Raw genomic sequence first — 27,325 nt, forward strand, 5'->3', positions numbered from 1 at the left:
GAATCTTACCCCCCCTCCCCCTGGGGTGGGATCCCTGGGGTCGGGCCTTCGCCAGGGCCCAGTTCCCACACATCCCCAAGCTGCCCCCTCCAGGTGCCTGCATCCCCTGCAGAGGGACCAGCCCTCCATGTCCAGTGAAATCACCTCTGCTTTGCCTGCCCCCCCGACATTTCCCGAGTGGATTTGCGAATGAAACTTATATACTTCAGAGCTGCTCACTGGCAGAAGGAGCCCCTTTTCACACCCGATTTTGAATTATTTTTTAAAAGATGCCCCAATTGTAAGTGCTTTAGGTGGCACCGAGCCTGGGCCAGCTCCTCCATGGTGCCCTGGGGGGTCTCAACGCCTTTCATCCTCGAGAACCAGGAAGGACTTCCAGCCGATGGGGACTGCGACTTGCCAGCTCAGCAGCCTCCGGCCCTGGCCTCCTTCTCTGAGCTGTAGGGCATCTGCATCCTCTGAGGGCCACTCCGTGGCACGGGACAAGCCATTCGCTCTCCCTGTTCTCTAGTGCAACCAAGAGATTCGGACAAGACGGTTTCGAGGCTCCTGCAGTGTCTGTCATTGGGCCCTAGGGGACAGGCCTGCTGGCCCCTGCAGAGGACGCCAGGCCTCATTGTCGCCTTTTTCTGTTTTTTAGGGAGGACTGCTGACCCCCAGCAGGGCCCCAGGTCTGGGAATCAGGTCCCGCCCTGATCTGGCTGAGTGTGTGTATGTGTCTGTGCGGGGTTTCGGAGCCAGAACAGAAACAGCCCCTCCTGGCTTGCAGAGGGCACTGTGGGGTGAGGAGTCATGCCTCCTATGTCCTTCTGACTTTGGAACCCACCCAAGTCAGAGAAGGAGAGCCCACACCACTGTCTAACTGGTCTCCCCTGAAATTGGGTCTGCCTGGGCTTCTGGAACGCAAGGGGCTTACTTTTTATTAAGTTGAAGGTGATCATGGTCAGGTCGGGGAGGCCAAAGCAGCCGTGGCCAAAGCGGCCAGAACGCCCCTGGGAGTTCAGTCCTGTGGGGTGTGGGCAACAGAGCTCGTCAGTCCTGGCGTCCACTCAGCGCTCTTCCTGCCTGGCTGTGTGGCCTTGGGCGGGTGGCTCAGTGTCTGTGAGCCTTGGTTTATCTCTAACATTGGGAAACTACTAATCTACCTCCTAGGACTATTCTAAGGATTACATGAGATAATTGCGTGAAAGTACCTGGCACTCATTATTACTATTATTATTTCTACTCTTTGGAAGGGGGCCGACTCAGGGGAGCTTGGGAAGCAGACAGGGGTGGGACAGGGGTGAGGCTGGGGTCTTAGCAGGGAGCACTTCCTATCTGCGGGAGCACTGGGAGGCTCGGGTCCCAGCTGTGGCCTCATGGGGTGAATAGCAGGAAGAGAGATCCCCTCTGCCATCCCCCCGCCTTGTCTAGGTGGGGGCCGCTGTTGGGAGGCCTGGAGCCCAAGGGTGAGCGGAGGCCCTGGGAAGAGGCCCTAGTGGCTGAGGGAATAGGCCCCCGAGTCTGTAGATTGCTTCTCCTCTGTCGTCTGGTCACTGGGGTACACAGGGTTGGCTGAGGCGGCAACTTTCAGCGTGGTCTCGTTCACCTGCAGGCAGGAGGGCGGGTTTATTGTGTGACTGTGGGGGCCTCCTAGGGGATCCCCATTGGACAGTCTCAGCAGGGAGCACATGGCTGGTCATTGGGAAACTAGAGCACATCTGTGTGACCCTACTCTTTCCTTGCCCCCCAAGAGCAAACAAACCACAGCCCACCGGGTCTGTCCTGCAGGGACAGGCAGTGGGGGGACAGGTGGAGGCAATGCAGGCGGTGAGGACCCACAGAGGCCCAGTGCAGGGTAAGATAAAAATGTATCAGACTTTTCTGCCCTCCCACCATTAGGATTGATGATGGATCCTTGTGGTCCTGAATGCTTGTCTGATGGCGGGCACCTGGAGTAGGGTGTGGGCATGCGTAAGTGGGTACACCTGGGCTAAGGCTGGGCTTATAAGGGCGGTGTCACGGGGACGCCAGGAGAGCAGAACCACGAGAGGGAAGAGCAGAGAAGCAGAGAGGATGAGAGAACACCAGAGAGCCCAGATAGAGTGAAGACTTGCTGGGGGCTGGGAGGCCTGCCAGCCTCCCTACACCCCAACACCCCTGCCTGCCGTGTACCTGGTAAAGCCCAATAAGAGCCTGCCAAAGCCACTGAGGGCTCCAGGATTCCTCCTTCACCCATTTGCTGGAATCATAGAAAAACCTGCTCTGGCCCTTCCTGCCCCTACACCCAGGTTCTCTGTGGAGCCCACGCGTGAGCCCCGGATAGAAACTGAGACCCAGAGCACTCCCTGTCAGAGGCCCCCAAAAGGTGAGCTGCTGAGCACCCCTGCGGTCCAGCACCTCTCCCTGCCCTGGCCCTTTGCTTCTGGTGGGCCCTGCTCACCTCCTCAAACTTCTTGGCTTTGTACTGGTCGGCGCCTTTGAGGAAGTTGAGCAGGATGATGTCACACAGCACCGTCCCCTGGAGGAGAGGCAGGGGGGGCTCAAGGGCTGCCAGGACAGTGGGGAGCAGGGTAACAGGACGCAGCGGCTGAGGTGGCCCTGAGCTGGCCAGCAGCGGGCAGGACCCCCCAGGCAGGCAGGACAGCAGGCCAGGGGCTGGGATGAGTCCCCCAGAGGCACCTGGCAGCTGTTTCCTTTTAGAAAAGTGTCCAGGGGCTTTGCCAGATGTCTTCCTACCCACTCCCCTCCTCCAGGGCAACCCAGACAGCAGTGCAGAGAGGACTTGGGAGAAGCAGAGAGACGGTGGGAGGCCCTGGGAATGGGCTCTGCTCCGTGTCCAGGCTCCTCAGGGCTGTGGAGCTCTGGGTTCTCCGCCCCCACCTTCAAGGCGGGGCACAGGACACTGGCCCTGTGGTGTCTCCCGTGAATGGGAGGGGGGCCCATGACTGGAGAGGGTCACACAGGGCTGAGCCAGAGGCAGCTGGTGGAGGAGGAAGCAGAAGCACCTGGCAAGAGGTTGGGTGTTCCCTTCCAGCAGACATGGGTCACCCCCCAGCCCCCACCACCCCTGCCCGCCTGGGCCCTAACCTGCCAGAGCCTGGAGGGCTCAACTCACCACTCCCACGGAGGTGAAGGCTGCCACTGAGCTGATGATGGTGGGGATGATGTTGAACTTGCCGGCCTGAATGCACAAAGACCAGGGCAAGTGGCAGAGAGTCTGGCTGGGCGGGGAGTGAGGCCTAAGGCTGAACTTGGACATCCAGCCAGCGGCACTATGGAGCCAGAGGGGTTCCTGATGGGTCAGCAGGTGCCCCCACCTCCACCCCATTCAGCGGCAATGTGAGCCACTGAGGGCCACAGAGCTGGCCAGTGGCAGGACCCTGTCCCCCGCCGCTCCTTGGAGGAGCCTCTTTGGGCCCAATGTCGATCCGGGCCTCCTTCCCTGTCTGCCCACCACCCCCCCCCACCCCGGGCCCAGGACTCACATTCCCGTACACCAGCACGTCAAAGCGGATGCCGAATGCCTTCAGGAGTGTGCGGTACTCGCTGCCGTTCTCCATCTTGTAGTACTTGGCAAACCTGGAGGCCGGAGGCGAAGGTGGGTCCCACTGTGGACTCGGCTCTCCTGTCTGACCCCTCAGGTGCTCTAGGGCCTGTGACCCGCACTTACCGGCAGGTTTGGTGGGACACCTGCCTCGGGCCTCCTGTGAGGCCTGTCCTGCACAGACACCATCTTGGGGGCTTATTAAAGAGGCGTGTCGGTCCCGCCCCAAGCCCCTGGAACTAGCCTCTCCCTGGGTGGGGACAGGTCTCTACCTTTTAACTAACTTCCCTAAATGATTCTGATGCATGAGAGTTTGCGCCCTGGCGATCCCCAGCTTCTTCAGGCCCAGGTGTTTGGGCCCCCACAGGCTTCTCACCCTGAGCGCGGAGCCTGGCTCGGCCACTTAGCCAGTGGGGCCACCTCGAGCCAGTCACCTCCCTGAAGCGCCCTCTCTCTGTGAGTGGGAACAATACAGAAGCCCCGTTTCACAGGGTTGTCGTGAGAACCGCATGGAAGCACAGGTGTGGGGGTGAGGACAGTGCCTGGCGCGCGGCGAGTGCCCAGGAAATGTTCGCTGGTGTTGCTGCTGCAGAAACACATTTGCATTTACATAGCAGCTTAAAAAAGTGCTTTCAGACACCTCATCTCATTTCGCCCTCACCACAGACCTGTGGACGGGAATGTGACTGCTCTATTTTTCAAAGGAAGCGCCCAGGGGTAAGTGACTTGTCAGGGCTACCCAGCTGGTGGGGGCTCAGCGCTAGATTTGCCCAGTTCGAGGCTTTATGCTCTGGGCTTTCTGTCTTGGCTGCTGGGGCCAGGGGCTGTGCCGGGATGGAGAAGGGTGAGCCACTGAGTCTGCCCTGCTGGGACGATGCTGACATCTCAGGACAGACTCGCCTGGAGGCTCAGACTCTGAAGGTTCGATTTACACTTTCCTTATGTCTAAAGCCAGTGTGTTTCTTCTATGTGGTTCTGCCCGGCAGACGCAAAACTCAACACAAGCAAAGTGTTATATTTTTGGGCTACTGGCCCTCGGCTGCAAAGTGGACCCCTGTTGGCCACACCCCAGGAAAAAGGGGAGGATTCAGTGCACCAGTGGCGCTGGAAGGGCTGGCCAGCTCGAGACTGTGGGTCCACACGGCTCTTCTCTGGAGCTGCTGCCTTCCTTGAAGCGTTTCAGCCCCCACAGCTTCCATCCCAGGCCTCCCCCCACAGAAAGAAGGGGCTGGAGAACCCCTTCCCCACAGTGTCCCACCGCCCATGAGATGCCTTTCCCAGGGACACGTGCATTTGAGCCTGCACAGCTGGGAGAGCGAAGGGTCGGTTCAAGTACGGGAATAAGTGAGGCCTCACCTGTAACTGGGAGGAAGCCTGTTAGTGGGGAGCGGGGAGGAAGAGTCACTCCCAATCATAGAATGTCCTCACAGCTGCTCCAGGAAAACTTTGGAACCAGGCAGAAGCGCGTCTAAATCCTGGCTCCAGCACTGCTAGCGGTGTGGCCTTGTGTGACTTAGCCCCCAGGGCTTCACTCTCCCTCTCTATGAAATGGGGGTGCTCAAGGCTCCCTACTGGTCTGTTAGTGAGGGGGATAAACATCAAGACCAACCCTCTGGGTGGGCAGTGGTGCGATGCCCATATCTGTCCCTACACCTCAGTCCCTGCCCCTCTCTGCAGGACCTGGAACCCGCTGCTCCCTCCAAGCTCCCTGCCATTTGATTTTGGTGGGGTTCAGCCAGCTGTGGGCACCAAGGCCATGACAGGGCAGGAGGTTGAGAAGGAGGAGAGAAAATTCTGATGGTGAGCCCCCCAGTTCCTCTCCCCTGGGCACCTTGCAGCAATGGTGACCCCACCAGAGCCTGGAGGTGGGCCAGAACCTGGAGGTGGGCCAGGGCCTGGAGGTGGGCCAGGGCCTGCTCCACAGCTGCCCTCCCTCCTGTTGGCCCTGCCAGCCTGAGGAGATGGCAGCTTTCCCGCCTGATCATCCCTGGGTCCTTCCCCAGCCCTCTGTGTTCACTCCACCTGCCTGTGTGCCCTGGCAACTGGGGGGCAGTGTCACAAGTGCCTGGGGCAGGGCGGAGGCTGCAGCCATGAAAAATGCACCGACACTGACTCGGAGAACAAAAAGTCGGCATCCTGGGTGCTGCTGTTCAAAGCAAGGATTAGCTAAATTTATCTTCAGAAGGAATGTGCAGAGAACAGGGAGAAAAACCAAAGCGGACTTGGTTTTTGTCCAGCACCTGCCTTCCAAGAGGCAATAAGCATGATAAGATCATTATCTCACCACCCACCCACCCTGGGAGAAGGCTTGGCAGGGACTGTCCTCTCCAGGGTGGGAGGGAGGAGGAACAGGGCTCAGGGAGGGAGGGCCCAGCTGCAGACGGGGCCAGGACCCGGATCCTGACTCTGGCTCACCAGTGTGGCCTGGGGTCACAGAAGCTGGCCCATCCGTGGCACCAGATCTGGGTGATCTTCTCCCCTGGCACATGGCTGGACCAGATCTCCCATACCTCTTGCCTCTAGCTGGGGCCCCACCACTAGTTCCTGCCAACAGAATGTGAATGGGAGGGAGCTCAGTTTCCCCAGGGCTGAGGTGTGTTAGGGTGGGGTACCCACTTCGTTCCCCCTTTATACATGGCCAGCTGCCCAGGAGCCAGGGGAGAATGCAGGCCCTGGGAGTCTGAATCGGTACATGGCAGGAGCCCAGACCCCTGGGAGGCTGCGGGGAGCTCTGGTGCCTCACAGCGCACTGTACCCCAAGCAGAACAATGCTCTCCTGCAGCCGCTGGGCTGGGGGCTTGTTTGTTACAGCAGTGAGCAATACCTTCCCTGACTACTACAAACTCCCATCATTTTATAGAGACTGAGACTGGGGCTCAAGGAGGAGAAGTTATTTGCCAAAGGATAAAGAATGAGTTAAAACTGGGCAGTTATTTGCAATGAGACAGAGATAAGGGCAAATTCCAATGATCTTTCTATTCCTAGGGATACATCCTAGAAGATCCAGGCAGTTCCACCACTGTCTTCAACAGGATTTTTGACCCTGAGCAGTTCATTCAACTTCTCTGAGTGTTTGCCTCCACTAAGAAGTGAGGATAAAGAGGGCTATGCGGAGGATGAGACGAGATAGTGTCCTATAGAGTAAGAGCTAGATGCATGAGCCTTTTCTTTCTCATTCTAAGATCACAGTAAAATGAAACCAGGCTATCTACAACCACTTTACCTATTATACTCTCCTGTTCCTGGGGATAATAGTATTAGCAATAACAACAGCCAGCAGATCCTGGGGGCTCAGCACTGCTCAGCACCCTGCTAAGTGATTTACACTCACTCATTGACTACTCACAAGACTGTGACGTTCCCATTTGACAGACAAGGAACCAACATCAGACAGGCTAAGCAACTTGACATGTAACCGATAGTCAGCAAGCCCACGCTGGGCTTCACACCCGGGCAGACCAGGTCCAGAGCCCACACTCTCAGCCACCATTCTAGACCGTTGTCTTTGTCACCTAGTTTCTACTAGATCCTGGCTGATTTCTTTCAGCTCTCCAGCTGGAGGGTGCGTCTGCATTTCAAGTTCAGTCTCAACACCCAGAGTCACTAGTTGGGAGCAGGAAAGAAAGCATAGGAGAGCCTTGAAGTGTGGGAAGAATAGGCTCGGCCTCCTCATCTGAGAAGGGGAAGGGCTGGGTTGCACCAGGCTGGCGCCTGATTTCTCCCAAATTCTCCAGTTCCACTCTGCAGTGCTGGCTCACTTGGCTGCGAAATGGGGTTGGTGAGAATGAAGTTGCCATCCACCCCTCGGCCCCTACTGAGCTGGCCCGTCTACCTTCCTGGCTCATCTGCAAACTTAGTTTATCTCCCCGCCGCACTCAGCAGGCAGCATTTCCTGCACACACTTTACAGACACACAACTCTGCCTCTCCCCATGCTGCTCCCTGTCCTACCCTTCCCGCCTTCCTAGTCATCCATTAGGGCCCTGCACAGCGGCCTCTCCTTCTTTCAGCCGATCTAGAACACACCTCCTTCACACCAGGCGCTGTGCTGGGCATGGCTGCCACCTTGACCAGAGGCTTGACCCTCATGAGAGGGAGAGAAATATTAATTCATCACACAGTGTAATAAATAGCTAAATTTGGGCATAAGGGTGGTGTGGGGTAAGGAAAGAGTATCAGGCTTTTCTGCCCTCCCACCATTAGGATAGATGAGGGAACCCTGTGGTCCTGAGTGCATGCCTGAAGTGGATTCACCTGGGCTAAGACTGGGCTATTAGGGGCGGCATCACGGGGATGTCAGCGGAAGCAGAGAAGCCAAGAACGAATAGAAGCCGAGAAAGAAGCAGAGTGACCCATGCGAAGAACACAGAAGCCGAGAGAAACAGAACCATGAGTGCAGCAGAGACCACCAGAGAGCCCAGAAAGAGTGAAGACTTGCTGGGGGCTGGGAGGCCTGCCATGTACCTGGTAAATCCCAATAAAAGCCTGCAAAAGCCACTGAGGGCTCCAAGGACTCTCTCCTCCTTTACCCCATCTGCTGGGATCATAGAAATCCTGCCCTGTGTCATTCCTGCCCCTACAGGTGGGAAGGAGAGGCCACCATGGAGGACACAGTTTGACCCAAGCAGGAGGCACAAGGAAGACTTGGCTTGGAGGTGACCCTGGAGCTGAGAGAGGAGGTGTGGAGGGTTCAAAGGTAAGACAGTCGGAGGTGGGGGCAGGTTTTCTGGCTGAGGGCAGGAAGGACCCAGTGAGCTGGCTGCACAACAGACGGGTGAATTCCACGTTCAGGGACTTCATGCTCAAGTTCAAAATGGACTCTGATGGAGCATTCACACCACGTCAAATGGCAAACCACACACATCAGGGGTTTGTTTTCTTCTTTTGCAGAGAGCCAGTTTATCAATGTGGAGCTGAGGCTGTAAAGCCCCCACTCCCCAGTCTACCTGTCCTTTTTGCTTCTGCCTGGGCCTAGGCCATCTGCCACTGCCACACCTGGTTGCACTTAATAATCTGGACTGTTGAATGTGCCCTAGCTCTGTCTCTTTGCCCACTGGCCTAGTGCAGCAGGGGAAGAGCAATGCATGCTGCAGGAAAAAGTTAGTTCTGATTTTTGTGATGTCTCACAGGTGGAGCTCAGCAATACTGGCTTCCAAGTACCCCCTACTGACTCCAGATCCTCCCACTTCTTCAGGTGGAGCTAGTGGAAGTTTGTAACCACAGGCTATTTCTCTCCCAAACAGCAAGCATTTACACCTTGCGGGTGGTTGGGCAGGAAAGTAGGTGTTATGGATGGGAACTGACCCCTGCTGAATGGAAATGGGGGAGACCGGAAGGGTCTGTGGGGTTCTTACTCTGCCAACGCCAGGCTAGAGGTCCTACAAGAGCAACTCAGGGGGAACTGGTGGCTTAGGGGCTTTGAAATGAGACAGACCTGGCCTGGCATCAAGGCTTCGCTCTTGGTATTAGTTCACATAGCCTGGGGCCAATCGCTTCAGTTCTTCGAGTCTCAGTTTCCCCAAATGAGAAATAGAGGTACAGGGTTGCCCCCACTCTGAAGTAGAGCGTGCTACAAAACCTTTCATAAGTGTTTGATTGATATATTGATATGGAAAAACTGTTGAGTGTTCCCAGGCCACCCCCAAACAATGTACCAAATAATATAAAACCTAAAATAACACTGACGTGCAGTAAGGGCAGGAATGGTAGGGTAAAAGCACAGCCTACGGAAAACGTTCTTGGGGCAGGGACTTGGCGAAGCCACTCTCACCACTTGGGTGGCCACAGTGTTTAGATTGGTGCTGCAAGCAAACACTGAAGCCTATTTCCACTTTTCACCTATTGTCATAGAAGCAGAAGTATCTTCCGATTTCCTTCAGTTACTGAAAAAGGTCTGAAGGCAGGTCTTTTGTAAAAATGAAGTGTCAAGATTACGGAAAGCAGGGGGTAGCTGTCGCAGCCAGCTGCTGGGGGGATTCAGTGAGCTGCGAGGTGACGGCTGAGATGATATCTGGCTCGAAGCTTTGAATAAATGTTACCTATTGTTCATCAGGCAGCAACGCACGGGCCACAGGCTGGAGAGAAGCACAGCGGGTCTCTTCCAGCTACTGGCCCGCAAGGGGTATAGTGGGGAGCGGAACTGGGCTGCTAGAATCCGAAGCCCCTGCGCAACCCCTGCTGGGTCCCCAGGAGGAGGCAGACTCGGCACATCCTCCTTGGGCAGGGAGCTTGTTAAAGGGTGGGTGCCCGTAAAAACACCTCCACAGTGAGGCCAGCGCAGCAGAGCTGTGACTATGAGGGTGTTGGAACCATCAGAGGGGAGAACAGGACTCCCACACCTGAGCCCGCAAAGGGGAGGAAGCTTGGTGGGGGGGGAAGTGGCACAGGCAGGGCTGCAGCTCTCAGGGTTGGGGACCACCTCAGCCCAGACATTTGAAGGGAGAGGAGGGACTACCTACTACCTACTACTCCCATTGTCCCTAAACCCAGTCTCTGGACTTGGGTGTCCTGCAGGCTGACCTTGACATTCTCTGGTTTCTGGGGACCAGAAAGGGGGAAGAGAGAGATAGAAAAGGGGTAGAAACAGCCACCAACTCTCCTAGGCCCTGAGGCTCTCAGCTCCCTGTTGTGTGAGTTCTTCACAAATCCCAGCTGAGGTGCTGTCTCACCTGAACCTTCAGTGCCACACCTGTCCCCTGACCAGACAGGACACCCCAACCCAGGACTCAGTCGAGCACTACTGGGGCCCAACAGTGCTGACATACAGTGTGTGTGTGTGTGCGCGCGTGTGTGTGCGCGCACACACACGCACTCTCATGCCACCATTAGCAATAGATAAAGGATGAGTAAGTACAAACGTCAATTACCATAATAAATCACCTATCAGATGTGCTTCTGCAGGGCGTGTGGAAGCTACATTCCAAAGTGAGAGGTCTATAAATAATAGTGCATGCTTAGCAGCCCGAGTTCCAGAGCCCTTCCCCAGACACCCACACACATTGACTCAGACTTCCAGAGCTGGGAGGGGCCTGAGAGATCATCACCTTAGGTGAGCGCACCTTACAGAGGAGGACACAGGCCATGGAGGGGATGAGCAGTGCTGGGAATCTCACAGAGCCTCTGACCAGAACTTCAGGCTCTGGACCTACAGTCCGGCCTCTCTGCTTCATCTTATTACTCTTAACTTGCTCCGGCACAAATTTTTTTCTGTGTAAACATTTGTTGTCATTTGGGTTCAGGTTTATCCTTTCCACTTGGTTATAAGTTTCCTGGGCCAGAGGACCTGGGCTTGTTCTTTTCTGTATCAGCCACAAAGCCAGGCACAGGATATAATTTGGAAGTCCCCCTCCTATCTCATTAGCTCCTGGAGGTTCCCCTGCGGCTGCCTGAAATGCAACAGGGAGCTCACTCCCTGCAGGGCCTGGAGCACGTGGAGCAGAAGCCTTCCTGCTCGCTGAGGCGCACAGCCCTCGGCAGTCAAGAGATGTTTGCTGAATGGAGGAGGGTTTTTCTCATCAGCTCCAGATCCCCTGGAAGCTCTTCCACATCTGCTGAGACACGATCTGTCCTGCCACAGAGAGCTGGAAACCCGTCCCCAAAGCAGGGCTTGTAACTGTCACAGCGGCAGGAAAAACAGCAGCAAACTTGCGGGGTGTGGATGGGCTTGCAAGAGAAAACTTGGGCCTGGGATTTGGGTTTCGAAGTGAAGGAGGTGGTGTTCCCAGCGATGCTTTTGACTGGTGGGAAGTCACTTTGCCAGCAGAAACACACTTTTACAGTTGACTTTATACTCATAGGAAAATATCTGCTGGCGGCCTCGATGCTGGGGAGTGGGAGGCCTCCTTGGAGCAGGCCCGGGCTCCGCCCCTAACTCCAGGGCCCAGCCATATTTATTTACTAGTGTTCCAGGCGCCTAATCCACCTCAGAGGCAGAATTCAAAACATGGTTTGTTGTTGTTTTAAGCATATTACTCATTTATCGTTCCTGAGGCAGGGGGAAGCAGTGGCCGCAGAGCTACCTGAGCGTCGGCACCGGCCGCCTGCTCCCAAGATGATCTTCTGGATGTGGGTTTCCTCATCTCACCAGGCGGGCCCGGCTGGGCGCCTGCAGCTCTGGTTTGGGTTCCAGCTTCAGCACCAGGTGCTGTGTGGCCCCCTGGGCCGCGGGGGTCGGAACAGGATGCCCTGTCTTTCTTTTGAGTGGATGAGCTGACCCACAAAGAGCTCCTGCTAAGCCCCAGGCCAGTGCCCGCGGAGGGTGAGCCCGATTTCCTGCCCCTGGTGTTGGAACAGGATGGAGGTGACCACGAGGGCTGTGTAAATTCAGGACAGCTCCCGCTGCCTCGCTTCCCCCAGAAACCCGAGACAAAGGATGCAGAGAGGAGACAGGATCATGGAAATGGTGGAAATGGCTGCTTTTCACACATGGTCTGTGCTTCTGGAAGGAGAAGAACCCAGATTGTGGGGAGAGTGATCCAAGCCAAGGGTGCGCTTGACTGTCTCCGTCAGTTGGCCTAGGATCTTGCTGATCCGCTCATTTCAGCGTGGAAGCAGGGCAGGCGCCAGTTTCAGAGCAGAAGCTGCTGCGGGGACGCTTCCAACTCGAAGCGATCACTAGAAACACCTACAACACGAGGAACATCTAGCAGCTGAACAAGTGTTTTTTGTCCCAGACACAGGAGAGGAAATCCAAGCCGGCGTTGCCTTTTAGTAGCAGGGCTGTCTTGGGAGCTTGTGGGGCAGAACGGAGGAGCCAGAAGCTGTTACATGCAAGGCTCTGCTCCCTCCCATCGCGTGGCAACTGCAAGGACTAGCTCTCACAGCTACGTGTGTGTGCATCAGTGTCTGTGTGTGCACCTGTCTCTGTGGGTGTCTGTATGTGTGCATCTGTGTGTGTCTGTGTGTGTGTGTGTGTGTGTGTGCCAGCCGTGTGCTGGGGAGGTGGTTAGCAGCACTGGCTACAGATCAGGGCTCTGGGTTTGAGTCCCAAGCACAGCGCCTCTTCCTTAGGCTGTGGAATCTCGGGCAAGTCTCAAAATCTATCTGAGCTGACTGTGGGGGTGGGGGCAGTGGCTGTGAATCCTCTGCGTGAAAGGGCTTTGCAGACTTAACTCTAGGAGCTTTTCATCTGAGGCTCGGGGATGGATTTTTAAAATCTTCAAAATCCTGAAATTTTATGCTGCATAAATATAAGTGCAGAGAAAAAGGACTGGAAGGAAATTCACCAAACTCCAGGATGGGACTTCCTGCGGGTGGCGCAGGCCAGGAGGGGTGGAGGGGAGTTCCCATGTCGTGGCTCTATGTAGCCAGTGCTTGGGTGTGTTATTTTGAGGGTAGGTTTATGTCTTATTTGTAGAAACAAAGTATCCTTAAAAAAAAAAAAAAAAAGGTCTACAAAATCGCTCACATCTAGGGATTTAAGTGCATTTTTTTCTTGGACAATGGTCCATGCTTTTTCCAGGGCCTTGAAAGGGCAGGACCTCCATGATAATGAAGGGCTGTGATTTCACAAATGGACGGTGCTAGGAGTTGCGGCGGTCATCTCTGACCCTCGCTCCTCCCTCCCTATCCTGCCCCCTGTCCTGCCTCAGCTGATTTCTGGGCTTCCAGCTTCTGGAGGGGTCCACAGTGGGGGGTGGGGGGGGGTCACAGCTCCCCGCAGGCTGCCCTCCTCACAGCGCCCCCTGTCGCCAGGTTCTAGTAATTGCATCGTGCCTCTGCCCTGCACACCTGGGAGGTCTCCAAAGTCCCGTTTCTGGGTTACTGTCCCCAGGCTCAGCCCCGTCCCTTGTGGTTTCCCCACACCCTGCCCACACCTTTGAAATCTTTCTTTTATGAAACTCTCCTCAAATCACCCAGTTTGCACGCGCCATCTGTTTCCTGCTGGGACCCTGACTGATACAGCATTTTTAATGCGTCTGTGCTGTCTCTGCCTGCACACTCGCACACGCTCACACAACACACTCACACAACACAACCTGCTCATGCGTGGACACACTTCCCCTCACACGTACTCATACAGACTGGCCCACACTTAAACGCTCCCTTACATACTCATACCCGGCAGCTGAGGGTCCAAGAGGGAGGTAGGAGCCTGACCCTTGTCTAGGCCCCTGTCGCCGGGGTGCCTGTCACCCTGCACCACGGAAGGGACAACTTAGAAATATTGCCCAGTGCCGCGGCCAGCCCGGGGGACCCACCAGGTGCCCACACTCGAGCTATTAATTACCTCCTAAGGATGCTGAGTTAAAGTGGCCCTGGTGTCTTTAGCCATACAGAATAGACCTCAGAGTGAAAATCAAAGCTACCCCCTTTCAGAGAGGGACATGCACATACAGATTTACCCAGACGGATGGCACAGGCCTCTGGGTGGGAGTTGAGGGGACACGTTGGCTCACTGTGAGGCCCCCCTTCCTGGGGGGGGGCCCTCTGAAACAGCCGCTGGTGGGGGGCTGTGTCATGGGGAGACTGGTGTTAGCAGATGACCTCTAAGGCTCCCCTAAGTAATGCCTGTGTCTTAGGCCAATCGTATCCCTCTTTGGGGCCCCTTCCTCATCTGCAGTGGGGGGCTGCCAGGATCTCCCCCAGCGACAGGGAGGGTGCTGCAGGGGCATGAGGCATGGGGCGGGGCGGCATTTGGAAGGGAGCTGCAGAGGTAATTAGTGGTGGGAATGCGGATCTCTAGCTGCTGCTGGAAGTCTCTGCTGCAGGCTAAAGTCAGGCTGCATCTTGGCTGGCAGATACCAGTCCCTCCAGAGCACACGGCAACAGGAGGACAAGGGGGTGAGCTGGCCTCTGTTGGAGCGGGAGACACAAATGAATTTGTTTGGGAGACCAAAGGCTAGGGATGGCGTCCCCAGCAGCTGCTACTCTCCCAGGCTCCCTTGCCTCAGATTCTCGTTTTGAAGTGAGGATGACAGTGTCAATGCCTCCACAGGCTTCCTGAGGATTAGCCAAGGTGAAAAGCCCTAGCCCTCCAGCCTGGGATGGAGACCAGCCACAAGAATAGGTTTGCCTCTGGGTTCCCCCCTGACTGGCCTCCTGACCTGGGGAGGCTTGACTATGCAAGCCTCGCTTTTCTCACCTGTGAGAGGGAGGTATGGTGGCTCCTGCCTGGCAAGGTGGGGTGAGCCGAAGCACATGAAATACCTTGTACCTGGGCAGCTGGTACTGCCCTGTGAGGTTCAAAGGGCAGCGTGCCTTTTACCCAGCAGAGAAAACTCCCGGTGACTTGTGCTGAACCTGCCTCGGACCAATTATCTCTTCTCCCAGGACTCAGAGAAGTAGCCCTCTGGGGCCCTCGTTGAGCCTGGGGGGGGGGGACGTTGGCATAGCTTGGGGGGGTTGGTATAGCCTTGGGGTGAGCATAGCCTTGGGGTGGGCATAGCCTGGGGGCGGGGGGTGAGCATAGCCTTGAGGGCCGAGGGTGGGCAGAGCTCTCTGCTCACTATGGTTGTCAGATATTCCCCCAAGTCAGATCTCAGGGTGACTCCCCAGGCTGTCTGAAATCTCTAAAACACAAAGGGTCCAATGTGCAGCTGTGCCCCTAATAGTCTGGCTGAGAGGTGTCTGGTGAGGGGTCCACACCTCTCAAATGGCTTCCTGAGGTCCCTGGGAATGATGCTCACAGGCGCCTTCTGAGAGCCTCTGTCCGGTCTCTCCAGGTTTATTAAACTGGGTCTATCTCTAGTCCTGCTGTGTCCAGGCGGGGAGGGGCATGCAGGAAAGGGCTCCAGGAGGAGACAAAGGCCTCCAAACCAACTCTTTAAATGAGAGAGCTTGTTCTAAAATTGTACGACACCAGTAGTCGGGGTCTTCATAACAGCTGATTCCTTTGTAAGCTTTCCTGCCAAATAAGTTATTTAGAGGATTAAAGAATTCCCAGTGGCCAGAGGGAAGTTATGAAGATGAAAACTTACATTTTAGATCATGAGGATTTTATTAATGTGTTACTATTTTAAGCTGCCATACAAATATCCTTTGTATTGATTGCAGTGTGATGTACTGACTGAATAAATATGCCAATTTCTGCCAGTGAGCCAAACAGTATTTTTAACCTACTTTAAAATATGTGTTGTTTCCTCTGATTTTTTAAAGTTTGGAGTTGATTATGAAAGCACTTTCAATTTTAAAAAATTCTTTCTAGAGCATATACATATATATTTTAAACCATTAAATGTGAAGTTTAATGGGGGTGGATAATTACTTTGTAAAACTACAAATAAAGGTGAATTTTACAAAATTTTTTTTTTGCTCAAGTCTGCCATTGTGTTGGAATTGATCACTACAGCACAGGGAATGTGAGCATACATCTGAAATACATGCTCATGCGTCCCCACCTCCCCCACCCCTGCCTATTCAGCCAGTCTAACCCCATAACCTATCTGGTGTCTAACACTGCGGATTTAATCAGGATCCAGCCAGGAGCTCAGAATCTTCAAAAATTAAGGAGAGGGAAACCAGAATGCTGAAGCTTTTCACACGCTGGCTAGTAGGATCCTCGCCATGGCCCTTGCATAGGTGGGGAAAATGGGATGGGAGACAGTCAAGGGCTTATTCAGGACTTTCAGGTGGTTCCCAGTAGTTAATCGTGGCTTCTCCTCAACCTTTTCTCCAAAATGGGAGGTGGGGGAGCAGGGGTGGGGGGTGGGGGACAGATCCCTTATGTCTCAAGGCCACTAGGAATATAAACCAGATATTTGAAGTCTCACTTGACTCTGCCTGGAAAGGCATTGAAGAGCTAATGACCACGGCAACCGCTATTTGAGACTCAGGAACTTTCCTGGTTATGGAAGGAAACACCAACTTTCTGAAAAGCAGCACCAGCTCCTGCCCTTGCTTTGCAGATGGAGAAACCTCCAAAGATGTGGTTGCAGGAGAAGGCATGGGCCCCTGAGGAGCTCCTGAGGGAAGTTCAGCTGGGAGCCAGACTCACAGAACTGCCAAGGAGCACGCACCCAGCACAGCAGAAGGCCCTGCTGACCAGCCAGGAGCCCAGGCCTCAGTGCCCCCACCCTCTGTTTGACAGCACGGCCTGTCTGTTCCCTGGTAGACAGCCCTTCCTGATTTTGAACCATAACTGGATTGGGGGGCACGTGACCTTTTCTTCCCAACACACATGCTGCTTGCGATGCAGCCTTGTTCAGCAGCCCTGGTCGCCTCCCGCCAAGCCCCGGAGCCAGGTACCTGAAGTTGTAGCCTGGGGAGACACTGCTCTTCGCAGACACGCCGTCCAGCCGGGTGAAGGAGTACTTGGGAATGCACTGGTCCCAGGCCTTGTCCAGGTCGCACACCCAGCCGATCTTGATGCCCAGCACTCCACCCTGAGCAGCAGAGGGCGGGTGTGAGCTCACCCCTCCAGCGCCCAGGCACCCTGGCCCAGCCAGGGAAGGGGTGGGGTTTGGCCACAGACCAGTGGTTTCTTCCCACTCACTCTCTCGATGGAGGAGGGATTGAGGGAGAAAGAAGAGCGACTTGTCACTTGTCACGGCTGCGTAGTCAAGCACTGCAGCTGGGGTGAGGCACGTGCCCGCTAAGCCCTGCTTCGGGAGCCCTGCTCCTGGCCAGGAGAAAGTGGCCCACGCCAGGGACCACTGCAGGATCACAGAAGCTACTGTGCGAGTCTTTTCGGGGCGGAAAGGAAAGCCTCTCCCTGCAGGTGAGGCGCGAGGGAGCGGCCGGGAGCTGGCCTGGGCCAGGAGAAGAGAGGGAGGCAGGTGCGCTGGGCGCAAGGCCGTGCAGATCTGGGATCTTGCACCAGGTGGCGCTGCCTCGCGGGGGGTCCCCACAGCGCCCTAGGGCTGCCAGGGGTGGGGAAGGGCTGGGGTGCTGCCGGAGCGGCCAGGTCCTCACCGTGCTGGCCAGTTTGGCAAAGTCCTGTCCTGCGAACTTGACCACGTCCCCCACCCGCAGGATAGGGCAGAAAGGGGCCCGGTCAGGGTGGAAGCGGCAGGTCTTCATGTCCTGGGCCGTCAGGTTGGGGAGGAGGTTGCCCCTGGGGAGGACAGAGGCAAAGCCGGGTTACCGTGGAGGGACAGCCCCGCGCACACGTTTGTCTGGACTTCTGGAGCCCCCGGCCAGCCACAGCCAGGCCGGCAGAGGTGAGACCTGATCTTTGGGCCCCCATCCCCCGGGCCCCATCTTCCCCATGACTCCCTTATGAGGGTTGTGTGTGTCAGGCCTGGGGGCTCCTGGCGCCTTGGTTTTGCTTTGCAGGTGGCAGGAGCCCCAGGAGTGAAGGGGGCAGCGAGGAGGGTGGAGGAAAGGTTACGTGCCCCCTTGGCCCGGAGCTCCAGAGGCGTCAGAGCACCCGGTCCAGGGTTGGCTTGCTCCACCCCCCTGGGGTTCTGGGGCCCAAGGTGGGGAGGCTGGCGGGGAACTTGGCCCCAGAGTCCCCTCCTCCGTGGTGGTCCAGCAGCCCGGAGGCTGGGATGGGGAGAGAGGAGAGGGTCTCCGGAGCAGGGCGTCTCTGCTCTTCTGGAAGCCAGGCCGGGGGTGGGGGCTGCTTCCTGGTTTTAGGGGGTGAGCTAGGACTCACTTCTCAAAGTTGAAGAGGGGGAACCGGATGCTGTTCTTGATGAAAATAGTGAAGTTCTCGGCTTCCATCATGACCGGCCTGTGGGCAGGGGCAGGCGGCCTTGGCTTACAAGGGGGCTTTCGGTGCAGGGCCCGCCTTTCCTGCCCTGGACACGGGCCCACGGGCCCCAGGTGAGGGGGAGAGGGGGAGGCAGGGAGGCCCCTGGGGGAGATGAAATCCTGAGGCCACCTCGCTGCCCCAGCACTGGACACTGCTGGGGGGTGCCCGGGAGCCCCTCCCCTTGCAGGCCCCCCGCATTGAGGGGTGCTGGCTTCTCCCCACTGGCCTTACATGTGCACGGTGTCCACCTCGACGGGGCACCAGCCCTGGATCTCACAGGTCCGGAGCTCAGAGCTGTAGTTCACGCAGCGCCCAGTGAGGATGCCTGCAGGGTGGGGCCACACTGCTGGGTGCCCGGGTGCCCCCTGTTCCCTCCCCTGCCCACCTCATCGGGGACCCCCACCCCAGAGCTGGAGGGAAAGGACAGGCAGGGCCAGGGAGGTCCACCCTGCAGGGAGCCCCTGTCCTCCCTCCCGAGCCCTGGGCCAGACCACAGGGAGGCGACACCTCGGCCCGGCCAGACCCCACCCCCCGCGGACCCCTTGTTCTTGTTCCGGGCCTCGCTGTCCTCCACCTCCACACCCGTTCTGTTTTATTTAATTTTTGTTCTGGAAAGCGAAACCAAAGCCAGCCTAAACAAAAGACTCGCCCCACAAAATGTAGTCCCCGGCCGGGTTGCCCCACCCCGCCCTCTTCACCTCTGCTGTGGCCTCAGTTTGGTTTTCCGAGCCCACGAGTTTCCTTGGGTTACTTCTCAGTCTGTCCTCGCTCCTCCTCAGATCACGCACCTGTCTTTACCTTTCGGGTAACTAGGCCTCGCAGTCGCCTCAGCTCCCGGCCCCCTGCCCTTGGCGATCCTGAGTGGCGCCGGCAGCCGGCCTCTGCACCCCCCAACCCACTGTGCTGCCCACCCCGCAGGCCCAGCACAAAGGCACCGCCTCTCGGGAGCTCGGGGCCCCGTCCAGGACCCCCTCTCACTCCCAGGCTCCCGCAGTGCCTTCTGGCCCTCAGCTGCCACCTCATGGCCCCAGCGTCACCACCTCTGGGGGCCGGGACCTCCTCGCCCCAGGCCCGCGCTGGGCCACGCACACATCGCGCCCCTATAAATGCTGCAGGATGCCATGGAGCAGGCCAGCGCCGCTCTCTCCCCGATGAGCCCGTCCCCCTGGGGGATCTGCACTGGGGGGGGTGGGCAGTGAGGGGTGGCGTGGGGAAGGGGCTACACTCACCCCCACCCGCGGCGCGCTCGGGCCCACACTGGCTGTCGGATACACAGCGGTACTTCTCCTCGCTCTGCGGGGGACAGGCAGGGGGGTGCGGGCCCTGTCAGCGGGGCACCCACTGCCGCCCCACAACCGGCGCCCCCTGGTGGGGAGGCCCCGGGCTGCAGCTCCAAGGCTGCCCCCCAACATTTCCCCCTTGACCTGCCCCTACTCCCATCCCCACCCTCCCCTGCCCCCCCATCTTCTTCCCCCTGGCTCCCCCCTTACCCCTTGGCTCACCTCCGGGCAGAATCCTTGCATCTGGTTTTCAGTAACGATCATCTTGGTGATGATGACAAAGACAGAGGTGCCCTTGGGAGGAAGAAGGCAGAGAGAGAAGCAACAGTGCAGGAGGCCCGAGGCCGGCACTGCTGTCTCCAGCTCTGCAGACGCGGGCGCCAGGCTCTGGCTGAGCAAGGGCAGAGGGGGTTCAAATCAGGTCCTTCCTACCACCCTCCGGGCCTGCCTTGTGGTAGCCAGCCACACACTGCTTTCCAGATGTTGTGCTGGGGGGTGCAGGTCCAAGGTCCCCAGCCCCCCCATATATCGCCCAGCTGTCAGCAGAGGGTTTTCTGGGTCACTGATGCCTCCGATTCTGCTTTGGGAATGCCACGGGCACGCACCGCCCTGCCCCTCCCCTCCCCCCGCCAATGTCTGGCATCCACACACCACGGGGGCAGGGCCGTACCTGGGGTGGGGTCACATAATCGGACACGTCCATGACTCTGTTGGCATAGCGTCCAAAGCCCTTGACCTTGGTCACCACCGAGGACTCGATGGCGGTGTCCCGCACCTGGTACGCCTTCTCATGCAAGAAAACCCACCTGGGCAGGGCGCAAGTATGGAGGGCAAGACAGAAGCAGGGCCTGTTAGACAGAGGCAGGAGGGCCCTCCCTGCCGCAGCAGGATGCAGCGGGCTCCTGGCAGGGGGAGGTTTTCCACTCGGTCCCTGCATTTTCTCCCTAAGGAGAAAACTGTCCCCTGATTGTCTCCCTCCCCACGAAATTTTTATGTTATAGACATCTGCTTATGTGCTGTGTGCACATTTGTGCTTTTATATAGATATAAAAGTGAGATTTTTAGCAATTGCACCTCCTTCCGAGGTGTGTTCCCTTCAGAACACACCTGCATGCAGGACAGGCACCCGGAGAGAGCCGGGGCCGGGACCCAGGGCCCTGACCCTGTGCATCCCGGTGTTAAGTACAGTTGTATCCCAAGGGCCAGGCACACAGTAGGTGCTCAGTAAACAACTCAGCTGACTTGCTGGTCTCCATCTGCATGGAGGAGGCAGGGCGCCACAGCGCTGAGCCTCTACCTCTCAGGCCCAGGGAGCTGGGTGCGGGAGGAGGCTCAAGGCTTATTCCTGGGGTTGTGCTGCCACCCAGTGGTCATTTACCTGTCTGGCCTCTCCTGGGAGAACTTCGGGCTGACAGACCAGGGAGCGGGTCCCCCCTTGCCTTCCTCTGTGCCCACCTCCCCCCAGAGTCCCCCAGCCTTCCCCAGCTGCAGGAGGGGTCTGCAGATACTGCCAACAGCTCCTCCTCTGTATTTCAGTGGGGTGCCCACCGTTCCTCTGAATCACCCTGCACAGTCCTCAGGACTCAAGACTCTCTCTGGCCCTGTGTCCAGCCTGAAGCACAGTTCTGGGCGTTCCTGACCGTGCCCAGGAAGCAGAGGGTGTTACTATCTCTCCTGTACAGATGAGAAAACCTCATGAATGTGTTTGGAAAGTGGGGCACGCTTTCTGCTTTGGAGAAATACTGGTGACATCCAGTGGCACCAGAAATACGGTGACATCCTGGAGCAGGCTTTTGGAGGCGCTGGATTGGGCTGTGTCCTTCCTGCAAGCTCACTGGGCTGGGATCGTGTCCTGCAGGCTAGAAGGTTGGAGAATGCCATGAGATGAAGGTGAGGGGAAGGGCCAAGAGACTGTGTAGTGCAGAGAAGACATAGTTGGGGTGGGGGGAGGTCCTGGCTGGGAGCAGCATGAGGGCTGAGCTGAGGGGGTTTTAAGGACGGGTTAGGATTTCGAATCAGGAGCTCCGAAGCCGTAGGAGTCAGCCATCCAGGGACAGCTGCTATGGGGGCAGGCGTGGGGCCACACACCTGGGCAGATGCAAGGGGAAGCCCCACGTCCACCTTCCAGGGTATGGAGAGCAGACGGGTGACTATCTGGGTCTCCCCAGGTTGGAGGACCAGAGGGGTGCAGCCCCGAGTCACATGGGCCACAGCCACCTGTGGGATGGGTGAGCTCACATCCTGTGTGTGTGAACAAGGACTCCATTTGCAAGAAGCTCCTGGCTGGATTTTATTGGGAGTGTTCAGAGGTCCTTCCTGACCAGGGGCGGTGGGTGGTACCTCAGGTGCTCGATTCTAGATGCTGCTGAGTGGGAGAGAGAGGGTGGGGTCATGGCCAGTGCTGGCAGGCGGCTGCGAATGTGTCACCTGCCTTACTTCGGGGCTCCAGCCACAGCCTGGGATGCACAGCTAAGAGACATTCGCCTGCCAATAAAACATGCTGGTGAAGGCCGAGCTTCTGCAAGTCTGGTGTGGAGTGCTTCATTTCCTTAGCACTTTTCTTTTGGGGGGAAGGAAAGGGGTTTCATCGAGGCCCCCCAAGGAGGTGTGCCTCCCCGGAGAGCTCTAATCTGTCCTAGCAGGGAGGGGACATGGTGAAGCCCAGTCCTAACAGCACCGCCTCTGGGCCTGGAGGGACCTAGGTCTCAGCCCGGGCTCTGCTCACCGAGCGGATGCCATGTCAAGACACACCCTTCCGGAACCTCGGGGTACCTAGCCACGGGACGGACACATCTCTGAGGGTGATGGAATGAGGTGGTTTCTGGGCGGACCCCCTCCCTGCCCCCATACCCGCCCCCCCTCATCCAGGACTGTCTGCAGCAGAGAAGCTGCGATCAGATGATGATATCACAGATCCAACACAGCACACCACAGGCCAGCAGTGGGCTCATCACATCCTGTCCACGGCCTGGGGATAAGGTTTTCTTACCACTAAGTTACAAATGAGGAAAGGGAGGCACAGAGGGATGGGCTAACTGGCCAGGCGGCCTCACTATAGGGTCTCCTTCCGTGACCCAGCTCAGGGCCAGCCCACACCAGCCTCTGAGCTGGAGCCTGGCTCCTCGGTCCTCCGGCTTCCCCCGTCACCCTGGAGAGCACCTCCTAGCCCGGGGATGTCTCCGGAGGAAGGTGCGGTGTCTCGGAGGAACAATTAGCCAATCTCTTCCCTCCTTCTCCTCTTTCAGGGCGCCTTCATGTGCCCAGCGGGGAGAGAGGCCACATTAGAATCCTCTCTCTGAGTTAAATAACAAGTGGAAGAATCTCAAGGCCCCCCCTGGGACCCTCGGACGTCAGAGGGGAGCTGGAATGAGGGGATACGCTTCCTTTCCTGAACGAAGGGGCTGAGTCTGTCCCTGGGGGCCAGGCTGAAGGGATGGGGCAGGACTGAGCTTGCCATTCTTGGCATTTACTCTTCTGCTCTGACTTAATATTTTTTTTCTCGTGTTTCTGGTTTATTATTTATAGAGCCAAGGCGGGTGGCAGCTCCTTGGCAGGAGGGATGTGCAGGAAGGAGGCCAAAGCCACGTCCGGTTCACCCCCAGGGACTCGAGGCGGAGGCCATGGAGCGGGTGTGAGGCGTGTGCGCAGGAGAAGGGGGTGAGCTGGGCAGAGGGGAGGCGGGCGTGCTGGGGAGTTAATGAAATAATAACAGTCACGGTCTCACACGTCACCGTGCTGGGAAAGGCGCTGATGTACGCGGCCTCAGCCGTAACTCCCCGGGAGAGGCATCCTCAGCCCATTTTCCAGATATGGCGACTGAGACTTAGAGACCTAAAGTGACGGGTCCCAGCCCACTCCAGGTGGCGTCTGAGCCAGGCTGCCAGCCGGACCTCCGCGGCCCTGGGTGCTCCATGGGGCTGCGATGAGGGGAGAGGGAAAGCCAGCATGAAAGGCACCCCTCTCTCTTGACCTGTCATGTGGGGTGCCGATGGGTCTGCCCACCATATTTCTCTCTTAGGGCCTCAGTAATGGGAAGATGGGGTGGGGAGCCAAGAAGGCGTGTTCCCGGCCCTCCTCTTTAAAGGAGAGCAGTCCCCTGTTTTGCCTACATTATGTATTGAGTGTCTATATCAGTTTGAAATCAGGTTAAATATTATGAGCCAAAGTGGGGGGTGGGCTGTGCACAAAGGGCCTGGTGGGGGAGGGGAACAGGTTGGGAGAGATGGACTATGAGGGGAGGTCACAGCCCCATCACCCCCATAGGTCCTGCCAATGGCTGGGACATTAAAGACGGGGCATCCCCTCAATACCTGTTTCTGGGGATGCGCTTTCTCCAGGAAAGCCTGCGAACCAAGCTCAGGGCCTGCGCACAGGGGACTCAGATGCCAGGATCTCCTTCCATTTCTTCCTCAGGCCCCCACAGGAGGACCCAGAATGGGATTGCCTCGTAGGAAGTACACAGAGGAGAATGGGGTCACCCCTGGGTGGTGGTGGCAAAGGTGATATGAGAAACACCAGTTAAGCCCTGGCCTCCCTGTGTACTGGGGGTTAGAGGGAAGCAGAGCTGAAGCAGCCAGGAGCACGTGGGGGCCACTAGGTGGTTTGTCTCAGTGAGCACATCAGATGGCTGGCTCCCGTCACACTTGTCCCAGGTGTGCACCTTGGGCCTACCTGGCTGGGCCTATGGAAGAGACTTGAATATTTCTTAAGTCCTCACATCACAGCACCCTTTCCAGTCCTGCCAAGTCCAAGCCACTCTCATCCCTTCCTACGTGGCTGCACTGCTTCTGAGCAGGTTTCCTGCATGCACACTTGCCTGAAGGGGTATCAGCAGAAAGAGCGTCCCCAAACACACCTTATGTCTGTATCTCTTTCAAAAACACCCACATGCAAGCCCAAACACACACGTTTGCACGTGTGCACTTCAGAATGCTTCCTAGGGCCTCCCTGGTGGCGCAAGGGGTTAGGCACAGCGCTGTGCATATGTCTGCAGCCTCCACAGCATGAGTTTGGTCCCCGGCTGGTTCAGGGAGCAACCCCCATGGTGCAGCAGACCTCTCCTGTCTCGCCCGCCGCTCCCCTCAGCAGTGTATTTCAGTCAGTCTGCCTGTTCTGTTCCCCACTCTGCCTCTGATGAATCCTCTCAGCCTCCCGTGCTTCTGGCCTGTACCCCAGCTCTTATATGCATAAATAAATAAATAAATAAATAAATAAATAAAAATAGAATGTGTCATAGCTTCTGCCCACTACTCTTCTGTAAAGCATAAGACTGGAGGGTGCTGAGGCCTGCCCTCTGTCTGTTCCTGCCCCCAAGCCCCCGCGATCCCCACTCTCTTGGTTTCAGCCTTAAAGGCCTCTTTTCTTCCCTACCTGCCAGGCTCTTCGCCTTTTGCAGGGCTGAGTGAGCCTGCCTCCTTCCCTCCCTCCCTCCTTCCTTCCTTTCTCCGTCCACCTAGTGGCACTGACTCGCCCTTCAGGGCCTGGCTCCGATGTGACATCTCTAGGAAGCCTGCCCTTAGCTCCCAGCAGCCTCCATGCGCCCCACAGGGCTCCCCAGCACCACGCCTCCATTCCTTGACCCTGGAGCCACACTGAAAGTTTACATTTGTGTGTGGAAATCATTTGATTCAAGCCTGTCTCTTACATTGTTAGCTCCTGGGGGCAAGGACTCTGCCCTGCTCGCTGGCCTAGCGGCACAAAGACACGCTCCTCGCATTTTTGCTTGATTCATGACAATGGATTCGTGCAGGCCAAATGGTGCACGGGCTCATGGGCACAGAGATGGGGCGCGGGCCAGGGGGCTGGGCCTGGAGCATGCTGATGTAACGGGAAGAGCTGCTCCGCCGGGAGCTGTCGGCTGGGAGATGGATGGAGTTGGATATCAAGATGCAAAGAGCTTCTCCTGCTCCAGCCCTGAGGACCAGAGGCCGCTTTGGATGACAAGGAGGGAGCAGGGCAGTGTGGGGGGGGGGGCGAGCCTGCTGGCCCAGGAGCCGGGCTGTCTCCACTCTCCATCCATCTTCCCAGAGCCAGTGGAGCCAGGCCAGGCGGGGAGTGCTCTGAGGCAGCTTTTGCACACACCTGGACCATCTCAGGCCATCCCCACTCACAGGCTGGCGCGCATGTGAGCCGGCGAATCTTTAAGAGCCAGTCCTGGCCAGGAGAGGTAGACATGGAGCATTCGCAAACTGTGCCTGGCACAAAACCTCAAAGTTGGAAGGAAGTCAGGCCATTTAATCTGACGGCCAGGGCTGAGTCCCTTCTCTAATGCTCCGCGGGGGCACTGGATGTCCGCATCGCCCAAGCACACTGGCTGGTGCCCAACACGTGGAGCAAAAGCCCCTTAACCACTGGGGAAGCAGGCTGGGGAAGCAGGCTGCTCCTGCACGGCCCCCACGGCACACAAGCTTTGTCTCCTTTCCGGTTTGGGGTGTTGCTGTCCACACACTGGCCCATTGTCTGAGGACCAGCGCGACCGAGCGCCACACACCAGGAAAGAAAATCCTTGAGGTGCTGGCCTGCGTTCATCCCGGAGCCTGCGAGGGACCCCAGGACAGAAGCTGTGGTTTCCCCAGCCATTGTCTCCTCCACGGCCCTTTGTGTGTGTGTGTGTGTGGGGGGTGCCTCCAAGAGGTGGGGGCTGAGAGGAGGTGTGCAGACCCTGCTTGCTGTCAAGCCATCCCTGATGGGTCAGATGGTATAAAGTGGGGTACAAGTGGGGAGTGTATGCTTCCGGGCAAGGGGCAGAGTTTCTGAATTCTTTTTATTTATTTATTTGTCCTTTATTTAGGTAACACTAGTTAACAACACTGTGCATGCTGTAGGGGAACAGGTTCACACCTCCTCGGATGTATGGGACCACCCACCCCACCATGCAAGCACCCAGAGTCCTTTACCCAACTCATTGGGCCCCCTCCCCCTGGGTTCCCATCCACCTTCCTTCTCCCTGCCCCCCATTTCTGAATCTCCAGGAAGGACCCTGCTTAGAATAGCCACTTTCTCCTCAGCAGTCTTCCCCTTGAGTGTTATTTGTGCATGTTTCCCCCCTCCCCCAGGGGAGACCCCCTCCCCACCCCAGCATCGCCTTGCTTTCCCAGAGCAGGGCCTCTGCCCTTCCTACTGTGGTCTCCTTCAGCTCCCCATGCCAGAGGGGGGCCTCCTTATTCTGAAGCAGATCTATTCTCTCCTCTCCTCCCCACCATCAACCTGGTCAAGCAGTCACAGCGCCCTGTGTCAGTGCCTGCCCGTCCCTTTCTGCGCTCCCTTGTCCTCTGAGATGAGTTCACTGAGGGGAATGGGAAGTTGCTTGTACAAGTGCGTGCGTTTGTGTGTGTGCGCATGTGTGTGTGGAGGGGGGGTTGGCTCCACTCCTTGGGTATAAGCCTAGACATCTCTCCAACTCCAAGGATTTAGTTGCCCCATCCTCCAGAAGGAACTCACCCCTGGGAGGTGGGGGGCAGCACAGACCAGTCCTTGGGACCTGTCCCCACAGAAGAGACTGTTTCTTCCAAGAGAGGAAACACTGAGGAGTCTAGAAATCAACAAGGAGGGGAGGAGGAGAGGACAGGACGGGGCAGCCCTCCCCTTCCAGGACCCGAAGGGCCAGACTCACCCCACAAAGTAGGAGATGATCAGGAGCTGGACTGCTCGGTTGATGACCCCGATGGTCCAGCTCTTCACCACCACTGACTTGGTGGTCTCGTAGGTGAAGAAATCTGACACGCAGTTCATGCTGAGAGTGCTCAGGGGCCACCCAGAAGGGACCCACAGTGGCTCAGGAGGGAGTGGTCCTCAGGGCCAGGAGGGGGCAGCTTAGAGAGGCACAAGACAGGGGAGCGGTCTCCTTCCAGAGAGGAAACCCCAGACCAGGGCCAGGGTCTCCCTG

General features: G+C 57.2%; 1 protein-coding gene across 1 annotated transcript; it reads right to left on the reverse strand.

Moving 5' to 3' along the window:
- Window positions 1-1,474: 1,474 nt before the first annotated feature.
- Window positions 1,475-27,171, reverse strand: P2RX3 (purinergic receptor P2X 3; the record flags this gene model as incomplete). Its single annotated transcript, XM_084232619.1, has 12 exons — window positions 1,475-1,588; window positions 2,423-2,500; window positions 3,098-3,163; window positions 3,468-3,561; window positions 16,711-16,847; window positions 17,377-17,518; window positions 18,062-18,139; window positions 18,392-18,485; window positions 19,390-19,453; window positions 19,663-19,734; window positions 20,111-20,246; window positions 27,053-27,171. The coding sequence occupies 12 exons, from the start codon at window positions 27,169-27,171 to the stop codon at window positions 1,475-1,477; spliced, it is 1,194 nt and encodes a 397-aa protein (XP_084088745.1).
- Between the last annotated feature and the right edge of the window lie 154 nt (window positions 27,172-27,325).

Source organism: Talpa europaea (assembly GCF_964194135.1).
Source record: "Talpa europaea genome assembly, chromosome: 1".
NCBI lineage: Eukaryota > Metazoa > Chordata > Mammalia > Eulipotyphla > Talpidae > Talpa > Talpa europaea.